The 18,975-nt window shown below is 41.6% G+C and overlaps 1 protein-coding gene across 3 annotated transcripts; it reads right to left on the reverse strand.

Moving 5' to 3' along the window:
- Positions 1 to 328: 328 nt before the first annotated feature.
- Positions 329 to 13,991, reverse strand: LOC133013585 (vitelline membrane outer layer protein 1 homolog). 3 transcript variants are annotated; one of them, XM_061080572.1, is made up of 8 exons: positions 9,821 to 10,013; positions 9,365 to 9,470; positions 4,846 to 4,929; positions 3,633 to 4,286; positions 2,308 to 3,522; positions 1,644 to 1,756; positions 656 to 959; positions 329 to 450 (listed from the first exon to the last, which is right to left on the reverse strand). In XM_061080572.1, the coding sequence occupies exons 5-7, from the start codon at positions 2,494 to 2,496 to the stop codon at positions 659 to 661; spliced, it is 603 nt and encodes a 200-aa protein (XP_060936555.1). In that variant the 5' UTR covers positions 2,497 to 3,522; positions 3,633 to 4,286; positions 4,846 to 4,929; positions 9,365 to 9,470; positions 9,821 to 10,013; the 3' UTR covers positions 329 to 450; positions 656 to 658. The 3 variants fall into 3 exon arrangements, with proteins under 3 accessions (XP_060936555.1, XP_060936554.1, XP_060936553.1); XM_061080571.1 differs by having other exon boundaries at positions 2,308 to 3,118; positions 3,288 to 4,286; XM_061080570.1 differs by lacking the exons at positions 2,308 to 3,522; positions 3,633 to 4,286; positions 4,846 to 4,929; positions 9,365 to 9,470; positions 9,821 to 10,013 and adding an exon at positions 13,489 to 13,991.
- Between the last annotated feature and the right edge of the window lie 4,984 nt (positions 13,992 to 18,975).

Below are 18,975 nucleotides of genomic sequence, written 5' to 3' on the forward strand. Positions count from 1 at the left end.
TAATTACTTCAGTTCCAGCAGGAATTGTGGGAAACGCCCGTGTCAGCGCCTACAGCTTAATCTGACTTTACCGTGAGCTCATTGGTTCATCAGACAGGAAGTGAAAACACGCCGCTCTCGTGCTGATGATGTAAAAAATAGCTCCTTCATCTTTTTGTCTTATTTGCCGAAGCCGACACTTGAAACTTTCTCTTGAAAGCTAAATATTAATAACTGTCAGTTAGTTGTCGGCTAAAATCTCAGATCTCAGTGTTTGTGTTTTTAATAAAAGGAAATAAAACCTAATTAGAGACTTGAAATTCTGAGAAAAAATGTCACAGAAACAGCAGCGATTCAAATGAGCACTTTATTATTAATCATTGTTTAATTCAGGGTGACGGAGGAGGGGCGGACCAAGCTGCTCACCAGTCAATCACAGGTGAGTGGACCATGCTGCTAACCTATAAATTGCTGTCGATAAAACGAACATAAAGCAAAAATTCAGAAACAGAGTCACAGGATTATGAACTTAACAACATTTGAATAATGTCACAAACATCTTTCAACTGTTAAACCAAACTGTGCTTTTATCTCAATTCCATTTACAAGTTTTATAACATTGGCAGAGGTAATTACTTTGAGTCTCTCAGCTCTTTCTGGGCCTTAATTTAATTACCTGCTAGGCTCCGGCACAGCAATGGAAGCGCACGTCGTTGAGGGCGGAGTCGTCCCCTTCCCCCTGTTCTTCCTCTATCTTGGTCTCGATGCCGCAGATTCCTCCGTTGACACAAACCTGGCTCCATTCGCCGTACTCCCCCCAGTCCAGGCCGGTGCCCTCCAGCACGTGGTCACTGCTGCAGCGGAACTTGATGTTGTTGACGGCGGAGTCGTCACCGCCACCCTGACGGCCCTCCACGCGGAGCTGGAAAGAGGTGAGCACGCCACTGGGGCAGTACTGAGCGTTGGACCAGTCGCCCCAGCTGGAGACAAGAGCAGGAAACACAGCAGAGTGAATCAAATCTGAATAAGAGCCAAGGTTTGGTTTGGAAACACAAAGTCGAGACGTTTCAACATCTGAACCCTGAACTCAAAATCCTGGAGAAAGAATGTTTTGATTTCCATGATGTGGAAACTGTCTCCAGCTTCCTGCTGCTTCCAAAACACATTTTTTAAAATTTTATTCTTATTTAACCTTCACAGGACCGACAGGTTGGTTCCACTGAGACATACGATTTGACGAGGTGAATAATTGAAGAAAGACATTGATAAGACATTGATAAAAAACACCTCAGTGACTCAAAGAAATAAAGAGTTTCTACTGATAAATTCAGATTCCCTGCTGCTAAATACCAGCTCTCCACACAGGGACAGCTGTAGTTTAAAGAAATTAAAGTAAGAAAACCATAATGTGACAGAGCAGTTTACATAATGTTTGTTACATGCAACAACTGAAAATCAAGTGAATTTACATCTGGGTCACATGAGTTTTTATATATTTCACAACTACTCCGTGTGAAAAGGCACATTTTTATTGGTTCTATGTCGAGTTTTCTAATAATCTGACTGGTTATCATCATTTCTCGGAATCTGTCACATCTTTGTAAATCACTTCTCTTTTTTATGATCATTATTATCAGCACCAATGTTTGGTTTCATTTACTTACTGGCCAGGGTGAGAATTCACAGTGGACGTGGAGCTCCGTTGCTCGTCTTTGGCGCAGATGAGGCGGATGCCGTTCATGGCCGAGTCGTCGCCACTGCCCTGTTTGGCCTCCACCTGAGGAAACAGAGTTCAGTTCCCAGAAGCAGATCAGATTAAACTAGTTTTTCTTTTGTTTAATTGCTGCACCAGCAACAAGCGCACGTGATGTCACAGGTCACAGCAGGTGAAGAGCAGCTTAGTATCTGGTACAACAGGAAGTAAATGCATCTCTGGTTGTTGTAAATAGTTCTCTGTACATAATAAGGATTCTTATGATCAATCAAAAGTTTCCTATTTTACCTTCAGATAAAGAAAAACAAAAGTCACGAAAATGATAAAAACACAATCTTCAGTTCTACATTTGAGGTCAAAATTTGTTGAATAACTAAATCAACAATTATATATATATATATATAAGTGATGAAGAATTTAAAATGTAGAATACATGAATTATGAACAAGCAGAATGTCCAATGAGATAAAGGCCTTCAGCTTTTCAGCCAGTGAACTACATGGAAAGCAAAAGTTAGTATTGGACTAAGCAATGGAAAGTTATTTTATTTACCTCGGTAGGTTGAAGTTAAATAAAAAATAACTGTGAAAAATGTTAGAAATCAGTGTCTTTACCCTGGTACTGAAGCCAACAGCAAAGAAATGGGGAGGACACATGTCGGGCCACGTCCATGTTCCCCATGGCGCTCCGTTTGGCACAGTCAGCACAGATGTGTACGGCCGGAAGGCCACAACAGCTCCGTGCTGGAACAACCCCACGAACAACACGGCCAGCACGGCCAATGCACGGAGCAGACTCTCCATGTCGACAGCAGTGAGTGGAAGGTTTCACCGGGAAAAGCCAGCTAACGAGTTCTGGAGGGGGTTCGGCCTCAAAGCGCTCTTTATAGTTTACGTGTTGATCGCGGAACAGACAACTCGTATTACGCCGTGTTTACAAACAGGGCTGGCCCTAGTGTATTTAGTCAAGTTCACTGAGAAGTGTCTCTTTGTGGACTTTAGCCTCTTTACACAAGGACAGCGTCCACATTCATGTCTTCACATATGGCCTTGGCTGATGTTTGTGAAGCCACAAAGCCTGTGGCTCTGTAGGACTCAAGAGCTTTTTCAGTCTTTTTCAGTACTTACTGCTACATCCACTTGCATTGTTTGGGACAGCATTGCTCACCTGCTGAATTTGAATCAACACATCATACCAGACCACTGTGCACAGTGAAAAGCAGAATGACCCCACTTCTTCTGCCAGAGACTGGGCTTCAATCCTGATGATTGGGTCTTTGGCCTGGATTCTAACCTCAAGCAGTGCCTCTCTTACAGCTGTGGCTTCATATCGCAGAGGTCCCACAGCTTTCACTCTGCTCTCCCATCTGGTTTCTGACCACATTTTGAGCGAAAGGTTGACATTTTTCTTGAGGATGGCCCATCTCTGTGTAGAGGCAGAAAACAAGCAGTATAGCTTCTGCACAATACTAACAAATAATATGGCATCTTTGGAGCTTTTGGCAGCATCAGAATTGACCAAATTGAGTATATGTGCCCCACACGGCACAAACAAACCTCTTGGGTTCAGTTGCAGTAGCCTGGCCTGTACTCACTTGTTCTTTCCTCTCATATTTGCCCCGTTGTCATACGACTGTCCTCTGCAGTCATCAAAGGCAATCTCCAACTCCTCCACCCTCTTCAAAATCAGGGCAGACAAACTTTCACCAGTGGACTCCTCTGCTACTAGGAATTCCATGAAGTGCTCTTTAACCTGGGGGTCTTCTTCCAATGTCAAAATTCATATCACTACTGACAGCTGTTCAATGTGGCTAACATCCGGGGTGCAATCTAAAATGAGGAGAAAGTATTTGAATTTCTTTATTTCTTGCACCATTGTTGAGAGAATCTTTCCACTGATGCATTCAATCAACTCATTCTGGATGGTTTTGCCCAAGTACCTGTGGTGTGATGGTTCACATTTAATCTTGTGGATGTGGTCTTTCATCACTGGGTCAAACTGTGCCATAAGCTCAACTTCTTTCAAAATGTTTCCATTTGAAGGAGAGTGGAGTATTTCTGTGTTTCCTCTAAATGCCATATTTTCACAGCCAGCGACTGTACAATAGCAACCAGTCCTGTCAGCACTGCTCTCCTCCGACTCTGCTCTGCCTCTAAGAGGGCCTGCTCTTGTTTGTCCATGGTTGTACCTTGTTTTATTTGAACTGCCAATTCTTTCCATGACGCCAAATTGTTCAGGTGTTCCGGACTGTTTTCGTGGCTGTTTAGAGCAGCACTTGCATTTTTCCAATCAGACAGTTCTCCATTTGTTAAAAAAAATTGTTTTGGGGAGAAAAGTTGAAAACAAAAACAAAAAAGACTGTTTTCTTTTTGAATATGTCAACCAATTTTTTTTTTATCCTTTCTCCATTTATTAAGGTCCTGCTGAAGTACTGGTGGTGGCAACTTCTCCCATCATCTCTCCATGGAAAAATGAAATCAGGTGTACCTGATTTGGTCCTCTCCGAACAAATTCTGTCCTTATTGTGTTTGTGAGATGTGCAGGCCAGTCAGCCGGATCGGTTGATAGTGGAGCGTCTGTTTGCTTGCTGCATCTGGAGGGCACGCGAAAAGCACTATTTCTCATCTCACATAATTGTTGTAGTTTTAAAACAGCTGTAAATTACGCTGGTACAGTATGGAGCACATGGTTGGCTCCATATATATGTATATACAGTATATACACATACATATTACAGTATTTAATAAATGTTTCCAAATGAGATATGTAATTACAATGTAATGTTACTGTATGACTGCATTATGAATGGTTCATGTAGATTAATTCATGTAAAGCGTATCCTCATATTGTTTTAAAGAGAACATCCTTGAGCCAACTGAAATAAATTTAACATAAGGACAATGAAGTATATGCTAACAATCTTTACATTCATGAGGCACACACCTAAGAAGAGTGTATGTGTGGAATCAGTGGTTCAATCAGAAAGAGATACAACACGCGTGTCTGAAGTTCCTTGCAGTGGTTCTGGACATATACATATAGAGAGAACACACAAGAGCAATATATTGGCTGGATTAGAAATGGCACGACATATGTCCCTTTTATATTAAATTATTTATCATCAGGAAAATCTGTTGAAACATCGCACTCACCTGAGGATGCTGGCACAGCTGAGGTGCTTGGCTGTTCCTCGTCAATTGATGCAGCAGGTGGTGCCAGATATTTTAAAAGTGAATCTAAAATGATATAACAAAAGTATGTATTATCATTATTTGTTAAATGTAGCTATTATGTAGTTATTAAGCATTTGGGTGAATTTGGACAGCCTGACAAACTCTTTTCATTCCAAGATGCATAGCTCTTGATTAGTTGAATCATGTCTAATTAATACACCAAAACCAACCTTGTTATAATTTCTCAAATTTCAATTTCATGACACAATGAAAATGACGCAAATTGCGGTACAGCTGAACTTGCACTATGTTTTGCTAAAGATAGCCTGATGTTTCGACTGAATGGCAATAACAAGGAGCGTCACACGTCACTGGCTAGCTAGCGTTAGCTAACTTAGAAAAATTACATACAATCCATTCGCTAAAGTTGACAATACAACACTTGGATTTTCACCAGTATTCCTCACTTGTTGACAAGTTGCCGTATTTTTCTTCCTTAACGAGTAAAATATTTGCAGTGTTGTTGCACTAGCTATTGGCTTTATCTGTGCGCCCCTGGTGTAATTTATGACTGGCTGGCCTTCAATATTTTACTCATGTCTTTTTTGTATAATGAAGAATAAATTAACATATCATTTTTGATATACCCGCCTCTGTAAAATCCTTAAAGAACTATGCGACAGGGAGTAGGAAGGCTTTCAATGACAATGGTTCATCTTTTCTTCTTTACTCCACTAAAGTGCCCGGGGCAATTCTGGCATTCATGAAAGTGTTCTTATTTGGGATTCATTCTTGGCTAAGAACAGGATTTAAGAATTTACCTTTCTCCTTGGCACCATAGACTGTATATATAAATAGACAGAGGGTCCATAACGTCACCCATTGGTTTCTACAGGGTGAGAATGAGGCTCGTAGGAGGCGTTCCCCCGGCGCCATCTTGCCGGTGCTTACGCCTCCTAGTTCCTCGCTAACCAATCAATGGGCATGGACGAGGAGCGTGAGTGAAGACTCACAGCTCAGCGACTGCAACATTTCCTGGTTAGCTTAGGCTACGGCGCTAGGCTAACCACGAGATGCTAACCGGTTAGCCGCGACATGCTAGCCGCCAGTGCTAACAGGCTAGCGCTGCAGCTGCTCCGGATGGTCGCAAACTTTACCATGAACTGGAGGTAAGTAACCTTGAAACAACAAAACCTATGGCTTCATCTATCATCATATTAGTAAATCTGTTTCTGCAGAATAAGAATCAGTGTAACGCAGTCAAGTCAAATGGGTTGGTGAATGAAATAACTTTCAGTGTTTCCCCTAGGTTTACAGCTTTTGGGGGGGGGGGGGGAGAGACAAACACGGACACAAAAACTTAAAGGAATCATGATGTTAATGTGTTTCTTTTAATGATTTTGAACTGTACATTGGATTTCGGCGCTGACAGGCTATTCTGTGATGCTCAGACGTCATGTGTTTGTCCAGTTTGTCCCTTCTGTAGGACTGGCAGGGAGACTATAAATGGCCGGGTCTGGTTTCCTCTCACAACTGCCTGTTTATGCTGTCTACGTATGCGACATAACATTCTTAAAAACAGTGGTGTATAAAGTACTTGAAAGCCATACTTGAGTAAAAGTACAGATATCTTACTTGAAAGTGACTCCGGTTAAAGTAAAAGTCACCCGTCAGAAAATGACTTGAGTTAAAGTCTTAGAGTTGCTCATATTAAATGTACTTAAGTATCAAAATCATCTGGTGTTGAAATTTACTTAAGTATCAAAAGTAAAAGTACAAGTACCAAATTTTATTTCAACTGACTAAAAAATTATAACAACACTATATATATAATGTATAATTTTACAAATTTTGAACCCGAGATGCTGAGGTTAAAATAGTATTGGACAAGTGCATCTGAACTTCTAGCGACAACAAAGAATCAACACAACAGAATAAACAAGTGCCTCTTGATTCTACCTAAGAACACTAATAGACCAAATGAACCTTTTGTGTCTATTAGCTGTATTTTGCATTTTAACTGCCTGGATGTTTACCTGCCTGTATAACTGCCCGCCAGCTTGTCCATGCATCTACATGTAAGCCTGTTTATTTATCATGAGACTATCTTAACTGAATGGGCCTGGGGTTGTGTTTGCATTTGTTTCCAGCAGGGTGACAATACACCTGTAGGGTATCTTGCCTGTAGGGACGGCAAAGTTAAGACACAACCGTGCTTGAAGTTGTACACATTAGCCAGTTTGTACAATACATACACAAGACTCAACAGCTTCTAAGTTGTGTTGAGTCAGCACAAAGGGCGTCTAAGGATTAAAATTGGCAATATATATATATATAATATCTTTGCACAAAATTCTATTGGCATTATAGTGAGTGGAAAACTGGGCCTGATTACCCAGGGTTCCATTTGGGAGGTCCATTAAAAAAATGAATTGTGTGCGTGAATATGCAGTAGTAGTAGTCCATGACACAGTGTTTGTTTTTGGTTGTGTTGGCTGAAAGTTGTTTTTGCGTTTGCTTATATAATTGGTTGTGTTGTTTGTTTTTCCATCTCGACTTGTTTTAAATCTGTTTGTTTTGTTTACGTGGACGTGTAAGACTAAGTAGACACGGCCAACCAATGATAGTCTATTTGCCAACAGTTTTTGTTTAAACCAACTTTTTCCAATATTGTCTTTAAGAAAAGTTAACCACTTGCTGCTTCGAGCTATGTATTTATGTGCAGATGTTGACACGAAGCAGGAAAGGGAAAACGAATGTGAATCGAAAAAGGAATACCTTCAAAAAATTATGTAAAGTCACCTTATAAAAGCCCTCAAAAAGCCAATTCATTTGCCTGAATAATAATCCTTACAATTTTAATAGGGCCACATGTCTGTCAGTGCCTGGGCCCTAATAATAAAGACTGAACCGAGCTCCTGCAGGAGCGAGAAGGCGAGAGAGAGGTGCGCCGTGCGTAAAGGTGCACGTTCCGCCAACCTCCGCTGCTCAAGTAACGAGCCAGTTTTGAGAATGTAAGAAGTAGAAAGTACAGCTATTTGTGCTCAAATGTAGCGAGTAAAAGTTAAACGTCTTCAGGAAAATAAATACTCAAGTAAAGTACAGATATGTGAAAAATCTACTTAAGTACAGTAACAAAGTATTTCTACTTTGTTACTTCCCACCACTGCCTAAAACCAAAAAGAAAACTGAAATAATCCCCTATTCATTCTATATGAACTGTAATTTATCTATCTATCTATCTGGCTATCTATTTATTTATGCATGCATGTATATATGTATGTATGTAATGTATGTATTTACTGACTTCCATAAGTAACCTGGATTGCCGGAATCCGGAAACATTTTTGGATCCGGTACTTATGTTTATCTCGTCTACACGAAGCCCTTTCAGGAAAACACGGAAACGCTGGAGCGGAGTGGTTGAAATCGCTGTAAAGACGTCATGGAGCATGCGCTTAAAGTGAAAGAAGACTAAAGTCGAGATCCTACTAGCAATCTGCGCATAACGACTTCTCTACCACCTGAAATCACTGTTACCACAGCAATCAAACAGGACTAGTTAGAATAGAGCACTTCGCCATAACCCTAGTTTGTGTTAAGTTACCGTTTTGAAACTTCCGTCTATAATAAAAATCTTTTCACGTCAGATTTGCCGGTTTTGAACAATGGTCTGATGAAAATAGATTAAACAGTAATAGAAGGAAGTGACGCAGCGGGGTTAATAATGGTTCAGGCTGAGGTTGCGAGGCGAGGTGCGTTCACGGTTAAATACAACAAGCGGAGAAAGCAGAATCGCGGGCTGACCGGCGCTGAGAAATGCGCTTCCCGTGAGAACAGCCAGGCGCCTGCGCGCTGGAGAATTGCGCGAGAAAAGTATTTGCATTTCTTTATTTCTTGCACCATTGGTGAGAGAATCTTTCCACTGATGCATTCAATCAACTCATTCTGGATGGTTTTGCCCAAGTACCTGTGGTGTGATGGTTCACATTTAATCTTGTGGATGTGGTCTTTCATCACTGAGCCAAACTGTGCCATAAGCTTAACCTCTTGAGAGTGGAGTATTTCTGTGTTTCCTCTAAATGCCATATTTTGCACAGCCAGCAACTGTACAATAGCAACCAGTCGTGTCAGCACTGCTCTCCACCGACTCTGCTCTGCCTCTAAGAGGGCCTGCTCTTGTTTGTCCATGGTTGTACCTTGTTTTAATCAAACTGCCAATTCTTTCCATGACGCCAAATTGTTCAGGTGTTCCGGACTGTTTTCGTGGCTGTTTAGAGCAGCACTTGCATTTTTCCAATCAGACAGTCCTCCATGTGTTAAAAAAAATTGTTTTGGGGAGAAAAGTTGAAAACAAAAACAAAAAAGACTGTTTTCTTTTTTGAATATGTCAACCAACTTTTTTTTATCCTTTCTCCATTTATTAAGGTCCTGCTGAAGTACTGGTGGTGGCAACTTCTCCCATCATCTCTCCTTGGAAAAATGAAATCAGGTGTACCTGATTTGGTCCTCTCCGAACAAACTCTGTCCTTATTGTGTTTGTGAGATGTGCAAGCCAGTCAGCCGGATCGGTTGATAGTGGAGCGTCTGTTTGCTTGCTGCATCTGGAGGGCACGCGAAAAGCACTATTTCTCATCTCACATAATTGTTGTAGTTTTAAAACAGCTGTAAATTACGCTGGTACAGTATGGAGCACATGGTTGGCTCCATATATATGTATATACAGTATATACACATACATATTACAGTATTTAATAAATGTTTCCAAATGAGATATGTAATTACAATGTAATGTTACTGTATGACTGCATTATGAATGGTTCATGTAGATTAATTCATGTAAAGCGTATCCTCATATTGTTTTAAAGAGAACATCCTTGAGCCAACTGAGATAAATTTAACATAAGGACAATGAAGTATATGCTAACAATCTTTACATTCATGAGGCACACACCTAAGAAGAGTGTATGTGTGGAATCAGTGGTTCAATCAGAAAGAGATACAACACGCGTGTCTGAAGTTCCTTGCAGTGGTTCTGGGCTTATACATATAGAGAGAACACACAAGAGCAATATATTGGCTGGATTAGAAATGGCACGACATATTGTCACTTTTACATTAAATTATTTATCATCAGGAAAATCTGTTGAAACATCGCACTCACCTGAGGATGCTGGCACAGCTGAGGTGCTTGGCTGTTCCTTGTCAATTGATGCAGCAGGTGGTGCCAGATATTTTAAAAGTGAATCTAAAATGATATAATAAAAGTATGTATTATCATTATTTGTTAAATGTAGCTACTATGTAGTTATTAAGCATTTTGGTGAATTTGGACAGCCTGACAAACTCTTTTCATTCTAAGATGCATAGCTCTTGATTAGTTGAATCATGTCTAATTAATACACCAAAACCAACCATGTTTTGCTAAAGATAGCCTAATGTTTCGACTGAATGGCAATAACAAGGAGCGTCACACGTCACTGGCTAGCTAGCGTTAGCTAACTTACAAAATTACATACAATCCATTCGCTAAAGTTGACAATTCAACACTTGGATTTTCACCAGTATTCCTCACTTGTTGACAAGTTGCCGTATTTTTCTTCCTTAATGGGTGTGCTATGCAACGAGTAAAACATTTGTAGTGTTGTTGCACTAGCTATTGGCTTTATCTGTGCGCCCCTGGTGTAATTTATGACTGGCTGGCCTTCAATATTTTAATCATGTCTTTTTTGTATAATGTAGAATAAATGAACATATCGTTTTTGATATACCCGCCTCTGTAAAATCCTTAAAGAACTATGCGACAGGGAGTAGGAAGGCTTTCAATGACAATGGTACATCTTTTCTTCTTTACTCCACTAAAATGCCCAGGGCAATTCTGGCATTCATGAAAGTGTTCTTATTTGGGATTCATTCTTGGCTAAGAACAGGATTTAAGGATTTACCTTTCTCCTTGGCACCATAGACTGTATATATAAATAGACAGAGGGTCCGTGACGTCACCCATTGGTTTCTACAGGGTGAGAATGAGGCTCGTAGGAGGCGTTCCGCCGGCGCCATCTTGCCGGTGCTTAAGCCTCCTAGTTCCTCGCTAACCAATCAATGGGCAAGGACGAGGAGCGTGAGTGAAGACTCACAGCTCAGCGACTGCAACGTTTCCTGGTTGGCTTAGGCTACGGCGCTAGGCTAACCGCAAGATGCTAATCGGTTAGCCGCGACATGCTACCCGCCAGTGCTAACAGGCTAGCGCTGCAGCTGCTCCGGATGGTCGCAAACTTTACCATGAACTGGAGGTAAGTAACCTTGAAACAACAAAACCTATGGCTTCATCTATCATCATATTAGTAAATCTGTTTCTGCAGAATAAGAATCAGTGTAACGCAGTCAAGTCAAATTGGTTGGCGAGTTAAATAACTTTACTTAACATTAGCTATCTTACACGGTGGAGCTAATTCTCCGGACACACACAACTTTTGCTTTCCAGGAAGTACACTGGCTGAAAAGCTGAAGGCCTTTATCTCATTAGACATTCTGCTTGTCCATAATTCATGTACTCTACATTATACATTTAAATTTAAATGACTTTTGCCAAATCATGACATATATATATATATATATAATTATTGATTTTGTTATTCAACAAATTTTGACCTTAAAGGTAGAACTGAAGTTTTGTTTGTGTTTTTATCATTTTTGTGACTTTTGTTTATCTTATCCTGAAGCAGGCACGTGCACAGATAGACCCCTAGTTGTGCTCAAGCACCTGCCCTTTGCCCTGGAGGAGAAAAGTGCCCCTTCTGCTGGAGTCCAATTTTTTCTTCATTCATCAATATTTAAGAATGAAAATTACTCTCTCTGTCATCAATTTCCCCCCAATGTGTTTTGATGTCTGACGGGGCATTTATTTGATTTTTTGTGAGAATTTCGCCCCGACATGCTCCGCGGCGCTCACAAGCCCCCCCCCCCTCCTCCTCATGCAGCGCTGAGGGCCAAACGGCTGCAAACACTTCTCCTCTGACCCGCAGCATCAGACAAACAGGTAATGACGCTGTGTGTGCAATCCCCGGAAGGTGTTTGGTGATAAATGAACCACAACATTAGCGCTGAAAACATTACGTCGCAACTGGTCCGACGTTTCCTAAAAAATAAACTAACAAAAAAGTCACCGACACAGACAGACAGGCAGGCAGGCAGGCGGACAGGCAGATCATTTCAAGGCAGTTGTACTGTTCTACAAATAAGACAAGTTCACTTGTTTTGTTTCATTTAAAATCGTAATTATTGAAATGAAAGGTAGGTCTTAAGTGGAGCTACATGGCAGTCTGGTGAGGTATATTGTGGTATATTATCAGTGTAATGCTGCTTATACTTCAGAAAACAGTAAACAAAAATGTGTGTGTACTGTTTTGTCAGCTTTATAGAGATTATGTTAGTCACTCTTAATTATTATGCACAACATTGATTTATCTCATTTACAAAATTTGCTCATAATGCCAAGAAAAGACAGACTCCAAAAGCAGAAGGACAGGGAACTGCAGCAAGCAGCTCAGGGTAGCATCTCTCTTTTATATTGGATCAGGCCATCAACTAGTAAAACAAATGAGGGAGAATCAGTAAGTTTATTTGATTTATTATTATTATTTTTAATTTGATAAATAATTTGGCGATGGGTTCCCTTTTTTTTTGGTTTGAGCACCTGCCCCCCAAAATGTCTGTGCACGTGCCTGTCCTGAAGGTAAAATAGGAAACTTTTAAAATATAAATACATCAGAGTTTTGAGCACACGCGCGGTTCCAAGTCTGTTGCGGTCTGGGAAGAGAGAGCGTTCGATAACCAAGCGCTGGTCTCCGCGTTGCATGCGTTTGCGCTATGTGGCAAGGATAAATGCTTCACTTCCTGTAGCCAGCAGGTGGCGCTGTGATTTTAAGCCATGGTGTCTCTGTAGATGTCATCAGGTCGTGACTCTTGTCTTACATGCCTAGTTTGGACTTGATTGAACCAATTATGCCTGAGATACAGAAGCTCGTGTTTTGATGGCGTGTATCAAACTTTGACGCCAGGCCATGGTCACATGGTATGACGAAATGTTAAAATTCAAATAACTTTATATCTCCATCTTGTTCTGAAGACACTCATCTAAATTCTAAGTTGATCTGATGAAAGCCCTACGAAAAGTATGTCAAAGTAAATATGCGGAAAATGGCCACCAAATCCAAAATGGCGGGCTTCCTGTTTACTCTAGCATATCTATCCAAGAGACTTATTTCTTTGTCATGAAAAGACACAGGTCCCTGTCGATTTTTGTAGAAGTAGGCCAATCGTAGTGCCGGGGCAGCCCTTTAGGGGGCGCTAGTCAGTTAGTTTGCCACACCCATTCTTATATATATATAAGTCATATTTTGGCAAAAGTGATTTAAATTTTAATTTAAAATGTAGAACACATGAATTATGGACAAGCAGAATGTCCAATGAGATAAAGGCCTTCAGCTTTTCAGCCAGTGTATTTCCTGGAAAGCAAAAGTTAGTATTGGACTAAGCAATGGAAAGTAGCTTTATTTGCCTCAGTAGGTTTAAGTTAAATAAAAAATGATTGTGATAAATGTTAGAAATCATTGTCTTTACCCTGGTACTGAAGCCAACAGCAAAGAACTGGTCAGGACACATCTCGGGCCACGTCCAGTTTCCAAACCGCTCTCCGTTTGTCACATTCACCTCAGATTTGTACGGCCGGCTGGTAAAGGCCACACCAGCTTCCTGCTGGAACAACCCCAAGAAGAACGCAGCCAGCGAGGCCACGGCGCCGAGCAGACTCTCCATGTCGACAGCAGTGAGTGGAAGGTTTCAACAGGAAAAGCCAGCTAACGACTACCGGAGGGGGTTCAGCCTCAAAAGCTCTTATATAGTTTACATGTTGATCGCGGAACAGACAACTCGTATCAGCGTGAATCATTTACAGAGACGCAGACGAAGTGGAACTGGTGTGGATTTAACATTTCCACATCTCCAGAGAGCTCAGAATCAATGGGTCAATAGGACATTTCTCCAAGGACCAACAGCCTCCTGTAAACTACATGTATTACAGTCTATACATAGATTAAACAAGCCGGGCCAGGAAAGAGATTAAGAGAATCACACATTTGTTTTTCTTGGATATGCAGAGATAAACTTTATCGTCAGATATGAAGTGAAAGTAATTTGAGGTGAACAGCCTCTAAAAGCTATCAAAACAGGAGAGTAAGGTCATGACTGACAGCTGAGACTCACTCATCGGCCTCGGCTTCTTCCCCCGACTGCTCCTGCTCAGACTCTGGCTCCAGATTAGGGCTGCTCAATTAGTCGAAATATAATCGTGATTACGATTATTGGGTCAAACGATCTCCAAACTACTATAATCGAGTTGAAACGATTATTTGGCATTTTTTTCTAAAGAGACGCGCATGCGCAATTCAGTCCCTCCCCCAAAGCATTCAGCGCGGCCCCGCTGACCGGCACTCACTCTCAAGCAGCTGTGAAGTGAAGGAGGCGAGTTGTGTGTGTGGGGACCGTAGGTATTTAAAAAACAGCGCAAGTGGAAAACGGCAGAGGGAGGGCAGCCCCGTCTGATCGACTCTTCGAATCCGACGAGCAGCACCACACAGTGTAGCGACCGCACAGCGTCTATTCTCCAGCTCGCAGCCGCCGGCTGTTCTCACCGGACCCTCGCGGGTCAGCTCGCGATTCTCCGCTTGTTGTTGTATGGAACCCGTTCAATGTCGGGGTTCGGGGGTAAATGATGATGGTCCTCATAGCCCCCCCCCCCCCACCCCTCTTTCTCTCTCTCTCTTTGTCTCTCTCTCTGTGTGCTTGTAGTGGGGGGGGGGGGGGCAGATGGGGACATTTAATAATGAGAGAAAATTTCAAAGTTCTCAGTTACAAAGTGTTTTTATGGAGAATGTTGCCATCATTAAGGGTTTGAATAACAAGGCACCGATATCCTGCATGGTTTCACGGAGGAATAAGACACGCAGCCGTAATCGGTGTTTACCGGAACCGGAAGTGACTGGTACTTCCGGTTAGTCATTTAAAAAAATAAGGGCACATATTAATAATCGTTTGAATAATCGTGATTTAGTTTTTGTCCAAAATAATCGTGATTATGATTTTTTCCTTAATCGAGCAGCCCTACTCCAGATGATGTCATCAGTGTAAGATGGCTGCATTCCTATCCTGGATACTTTCTCTGTGGGAAAACTTTTTCACCTGCTCCCCCGTCTTGGGCGTCAGCTCCAGGTAGGAGTGGACCTGGAAGCTCCAGTCCTCGTTGGCCAGGACGTCAGTGGACGACACGTTGCTGGAGACCTCCACCCCATCCCTCAGCCAGCTCACCTGCACTTTCTGAGGGTAGAAGCCCAAGACGCTGCAGTGGAGGATCGTCCGCCCCCCCGTAGTCAGCCGGCTCAGTGTGATGGACCCTGACAACCCGTGGCACTGGAGTGTTGAGAAGATCAGAGCAAAACATCAGCAGCTAAATGACCTGCAGAAGACAGAGTCACTTTTATTTAAGCCATTGAATTAAAGCACAGGGAGAGAGATCTAGAAGCAAATGAAGCCAAGGAAGTGTAGTGGAAAAATTAACTAAGTATGTGTTGTGAAATAATGGTTTGGAGTGATACCATAAGCTGGGTTGCCTTTAGGCGTTCAATAAATTTGGTTATCAAAATAAAATATAAAACATTAATATTTAAAATATTAATATTAAATCATAACTTTATTTTGTTTAAGTTCTCGCGGGGCACCACCCTTCACATAAGGGAAACGATAGCCATTTTATTGATTAAGATCAGTCTCATTTAGATCTAGTTCAATTAGAAATCTTAATATTTACTATTAAAGATTATATAATGAACAGTTAAGGTTTATAGAGTTCTTGACAGTGTAACTGTTGGCAAACTTCACTTATGCAACATTAATGACAGGACAAGTTTAAAAGAAAACATTTATTATGAACATAATAAAGTATCAAAAACACAAGTTACTAACAAAATGTACTTAACTAACAAAGATGTGTATGTGTGTGTGTGTGTGTGTGAGAGGGGCTCTGTGGTAGTTAAGTCACACCTTCCTGTGGGCTCCTAAAATGGTTGCTCCTAAAATAGCAGCCCCCCCCCTCTTCTGGAGTGGGGGAGTGGGTACGAAGGTAGTGATATGCAGTGTCTGTGAGAATGCTAATTAGAAAATGGCAGGGTCTGTGTAGAGCCAACTCACATTAACTTTCATTTAGCTTGTAACTACAATAACACCACATATCAAACTCTAAAACATCACACAGAATCAAATAAACAGTCTTGCTAAGCGTAGTATAATTATTAAGCCCAGTATGTTACCTGTCCTTGAACAGGGAGAAAGTTGCTGTGCGGTTCGCCGTTCGTCCTGGCTTTTGAAGTCTCTGGTGTTGTGCAATAGGAGTAGACTTGACGTTGGCTAATTATTAATAATCATGAAATATGATTATTAAAATAATAAAAATTATCTATCAAAAATAATTAAATTATGAATTGAAGATGATCAGTAATCAAATAACAATAAAACCACTAATGAGAAAATAGGAATTATCAATTAGAAAGTACAAGCTATCAATTAACAATGATAAGGTTATCAACCAAGAATAATGAAAATAATTAGTCAAAAACAATACAATTATCAATTTAAGAATAATACTATCTATATTAATAATTGAGAAAGGGGGGCACCACCCTGGTTTCCAGGGACCAACGATGTCAAGCTATAATTATCAGTCTCATAATGATAAATGTCAAATTAATTAATGTCAATATTTTAATATTAACGATTACTTAATAAACAGTGAAGGCTTCTAAGTTCGAGCACAGGCAATCATAATCCAGCTGTATTCACACACTTATGCACAAATAATCACAGACTACAGATACTTTAATTACAAAAGTATTTATTAAAAAGGGGAAATAAAGTTATGTTATTCAATGATTCCTCATTTTAACAAGCTCCAATATTTCAAAGATAAACACAGCAGCAGCACTTATCACAATTCAGAAAATACATGGACAACCTGCGGTCTACCTATGTATGTCTGTCTCTATGTGTGTGTGTGTCTGTGTCAAAGTGTCTCTCTGTGTGTGTGTGTCTATGTGTGTGTGTGTGTGAAATAAAGTTAGTGTTATTTAATGATTCATCATCTTAACAAACTCCCATATTTCAAAGATCACAACAGCAGCAGCATTTATCACAATTTAGAAGACACATGTATCCACCTATGTGTATCTGAGTGTGTATGCATCTGTCTGTGTCTATCAAAGTGTCTGTGTGGGTGTGTGTGTGTGTGGGTGTGTGTGTGTGTGAGAGAGCGAGAGAGAAAAGGGAGGGGGCGTGGCGATGACGCAGTCACGTAGTGACGTCACATCCAAGATGGAGGCCGACAATGTTAGGCTTAAAACTACAAAACAAAATGGCGGGTTCGTTATGAATTTAGAGCCAGAATTGAGGGCGGGTCTACCGATGAATAATCTCAAATGGCCGCCGGACCACGTGTGAGGCACAAAGGAGGAGGTGGAACAAAGGATTCTTTGTTCTGGTTTAGCTTTGGCTTCAAAGTGGCGGCCAGATGTTTTCAGGCCCTTTAAATATAGATTTAACTGTTACATGAACTGTATTCTAAATACAGATCGGAACGGGTGTATAGGTCGGTTTAGAAGGAGAGAGAGAGAGAGAGAGAGAAGAGAAGGCATGCAAGGAGAGTTCAAAGAAGCTCTTAAAAACACGCCAGAGATAGATTAACAGTGATTCACCCCTCAGCCCCAAGCGGACGTTGTGGGCTGAGGTTCTGATCGGTAAACTCACTGCAGACTAACACAGACGTTAACAGCGTGGCTGGAGGCTTTCCTCGCAGCGCTCAACCACTAACACAAAACCCGGAAATGAACCGGAAGTAGCCGAATCGTCGTGGCTAAACAATGAGACACGGAGGTCCCACAAACAAATACACTCAAATATTAAACAATATGCTACGTATCTGCCCAGATAATCAAGTCTCTTACTGTACAACCCTCGCGATGTGCCTGCGCGTCTGCGCGAATGTGTCGGGGGCCAGTGAATCACGTGGTCTCTCTCACGAGCGGAGCTCCGAGCTCGGCCGCTGGACCGGAAAAGGAAGCGAATTATTCCTGCTGTCTTGACGGAATGAAACTTCGCCTTTCTTCTGTAACAGCGGAGAACGTGCTGGTTTACAGGAACGGAGTGAATTGTCTCTTACTCCTCAGCGGGATGAACGTCGCGCTTCTGCAGGGAACGGCTTTGTGGAAGCCGTTTGTGGATCGTTGGAAAAAAGGAAAGTCTATGGAAGTGTCGGAGTCCGTCCAGCGGGGCACTTCCTGTTTCGGTTTTTCAAGTTAAAACAGGAAAGGTCCTATCAAGATAAAACTTTGACTGAGATAAAAGAAGAAAATGAAACGACTTCAAATAAAATGATATTAAACAAACGTCTAATCGCCTCCTTAGTTACTGAGTCGTGTGGTTAGACCTCTTGAGGTCAGAAAACAACTTGAGCAGCGTGGAAAAGAGAGGACAAAGAGAGTCTCTTAAAAATACCGAGTTAACTAGTAGAACCCCTAGGGGTTCTGTTGTTGCTTGGGCATCTGGGTGAAGAGAGAGAGGTTTCTGTGAGCTCAGCCTTTTTAAGTCATGTTCCAGGTGACTCCCCCCTGGGAGGAGGGGTCAGGGGTCAGTGTGGCCCTCCAGCCAATTGAGTTGTCAGGATTTGGCCCCCAGGGGCGGGCTTACAGTGGGGACCCAGGAAGTGACCTGCTGCCACATGGTGATAAGGGCCCCATGCTGGATTTTTAAATGTAAGGGGTTACCCGAGCCTGGCCTAAGGTTTTACGACTCTTTGTTCTAAGTCAGATCACTGGGCCTTGCCCAACAATCCCCCTTTGATCTGGGAAGTGGGTCGTTACCCGGTTCCCAGGGCACACTAGGGTCGAGAGTCCAGTGATAATCCAGGAGAGGTAATCCTTGAGTTGAGTTGAAGCATTGAAAGTTAGTTCATCATGAGGCAGAGGCATAAATGTCTTTGAGGCATGAGTCTAAACAGAGAGAGGT

Source organism: Limanda limanda, chromosome 11 (assembly GCF_963576545.1).
Source record: "Limanda limanda chromosome 11, fLimLim1.1, whole genome shotgun sequence".
Taxonomy (NCBI): domain Eukaryota; kingdom Metazoa; phylum Chordata; class Actinopteri; order Pleuronectiformes; family Pleuronectidae; genus Limanda; species Limanda limanda.

Excerpts from the sequence above, each read along its gene's own strand:
- LOC133013585 (XM_061080570.1), bottom strand. The coding sequence starts at position 13,683 with ATGGAGAGTCTGCTCGGCGCCGTGGCCTCGCTGGCTGCGTTCTTCTTG. Across the intron at positions 1,757-13,488 it reads CTGTTGGCTTCAGTACCAGG|GTGGAGGCCAAACAGGGCAG; the intron begins GTAAAGACAATG and ends CTGTTTCCTCAG. Across the intron at positions 960-1,643 it reads GTGAATTCTCACCCTGGCCA|CTGGGGCGACTGGTCCAACG; the intron begins GTAAGTAAATGA and ends TCTTGTCTCCAG.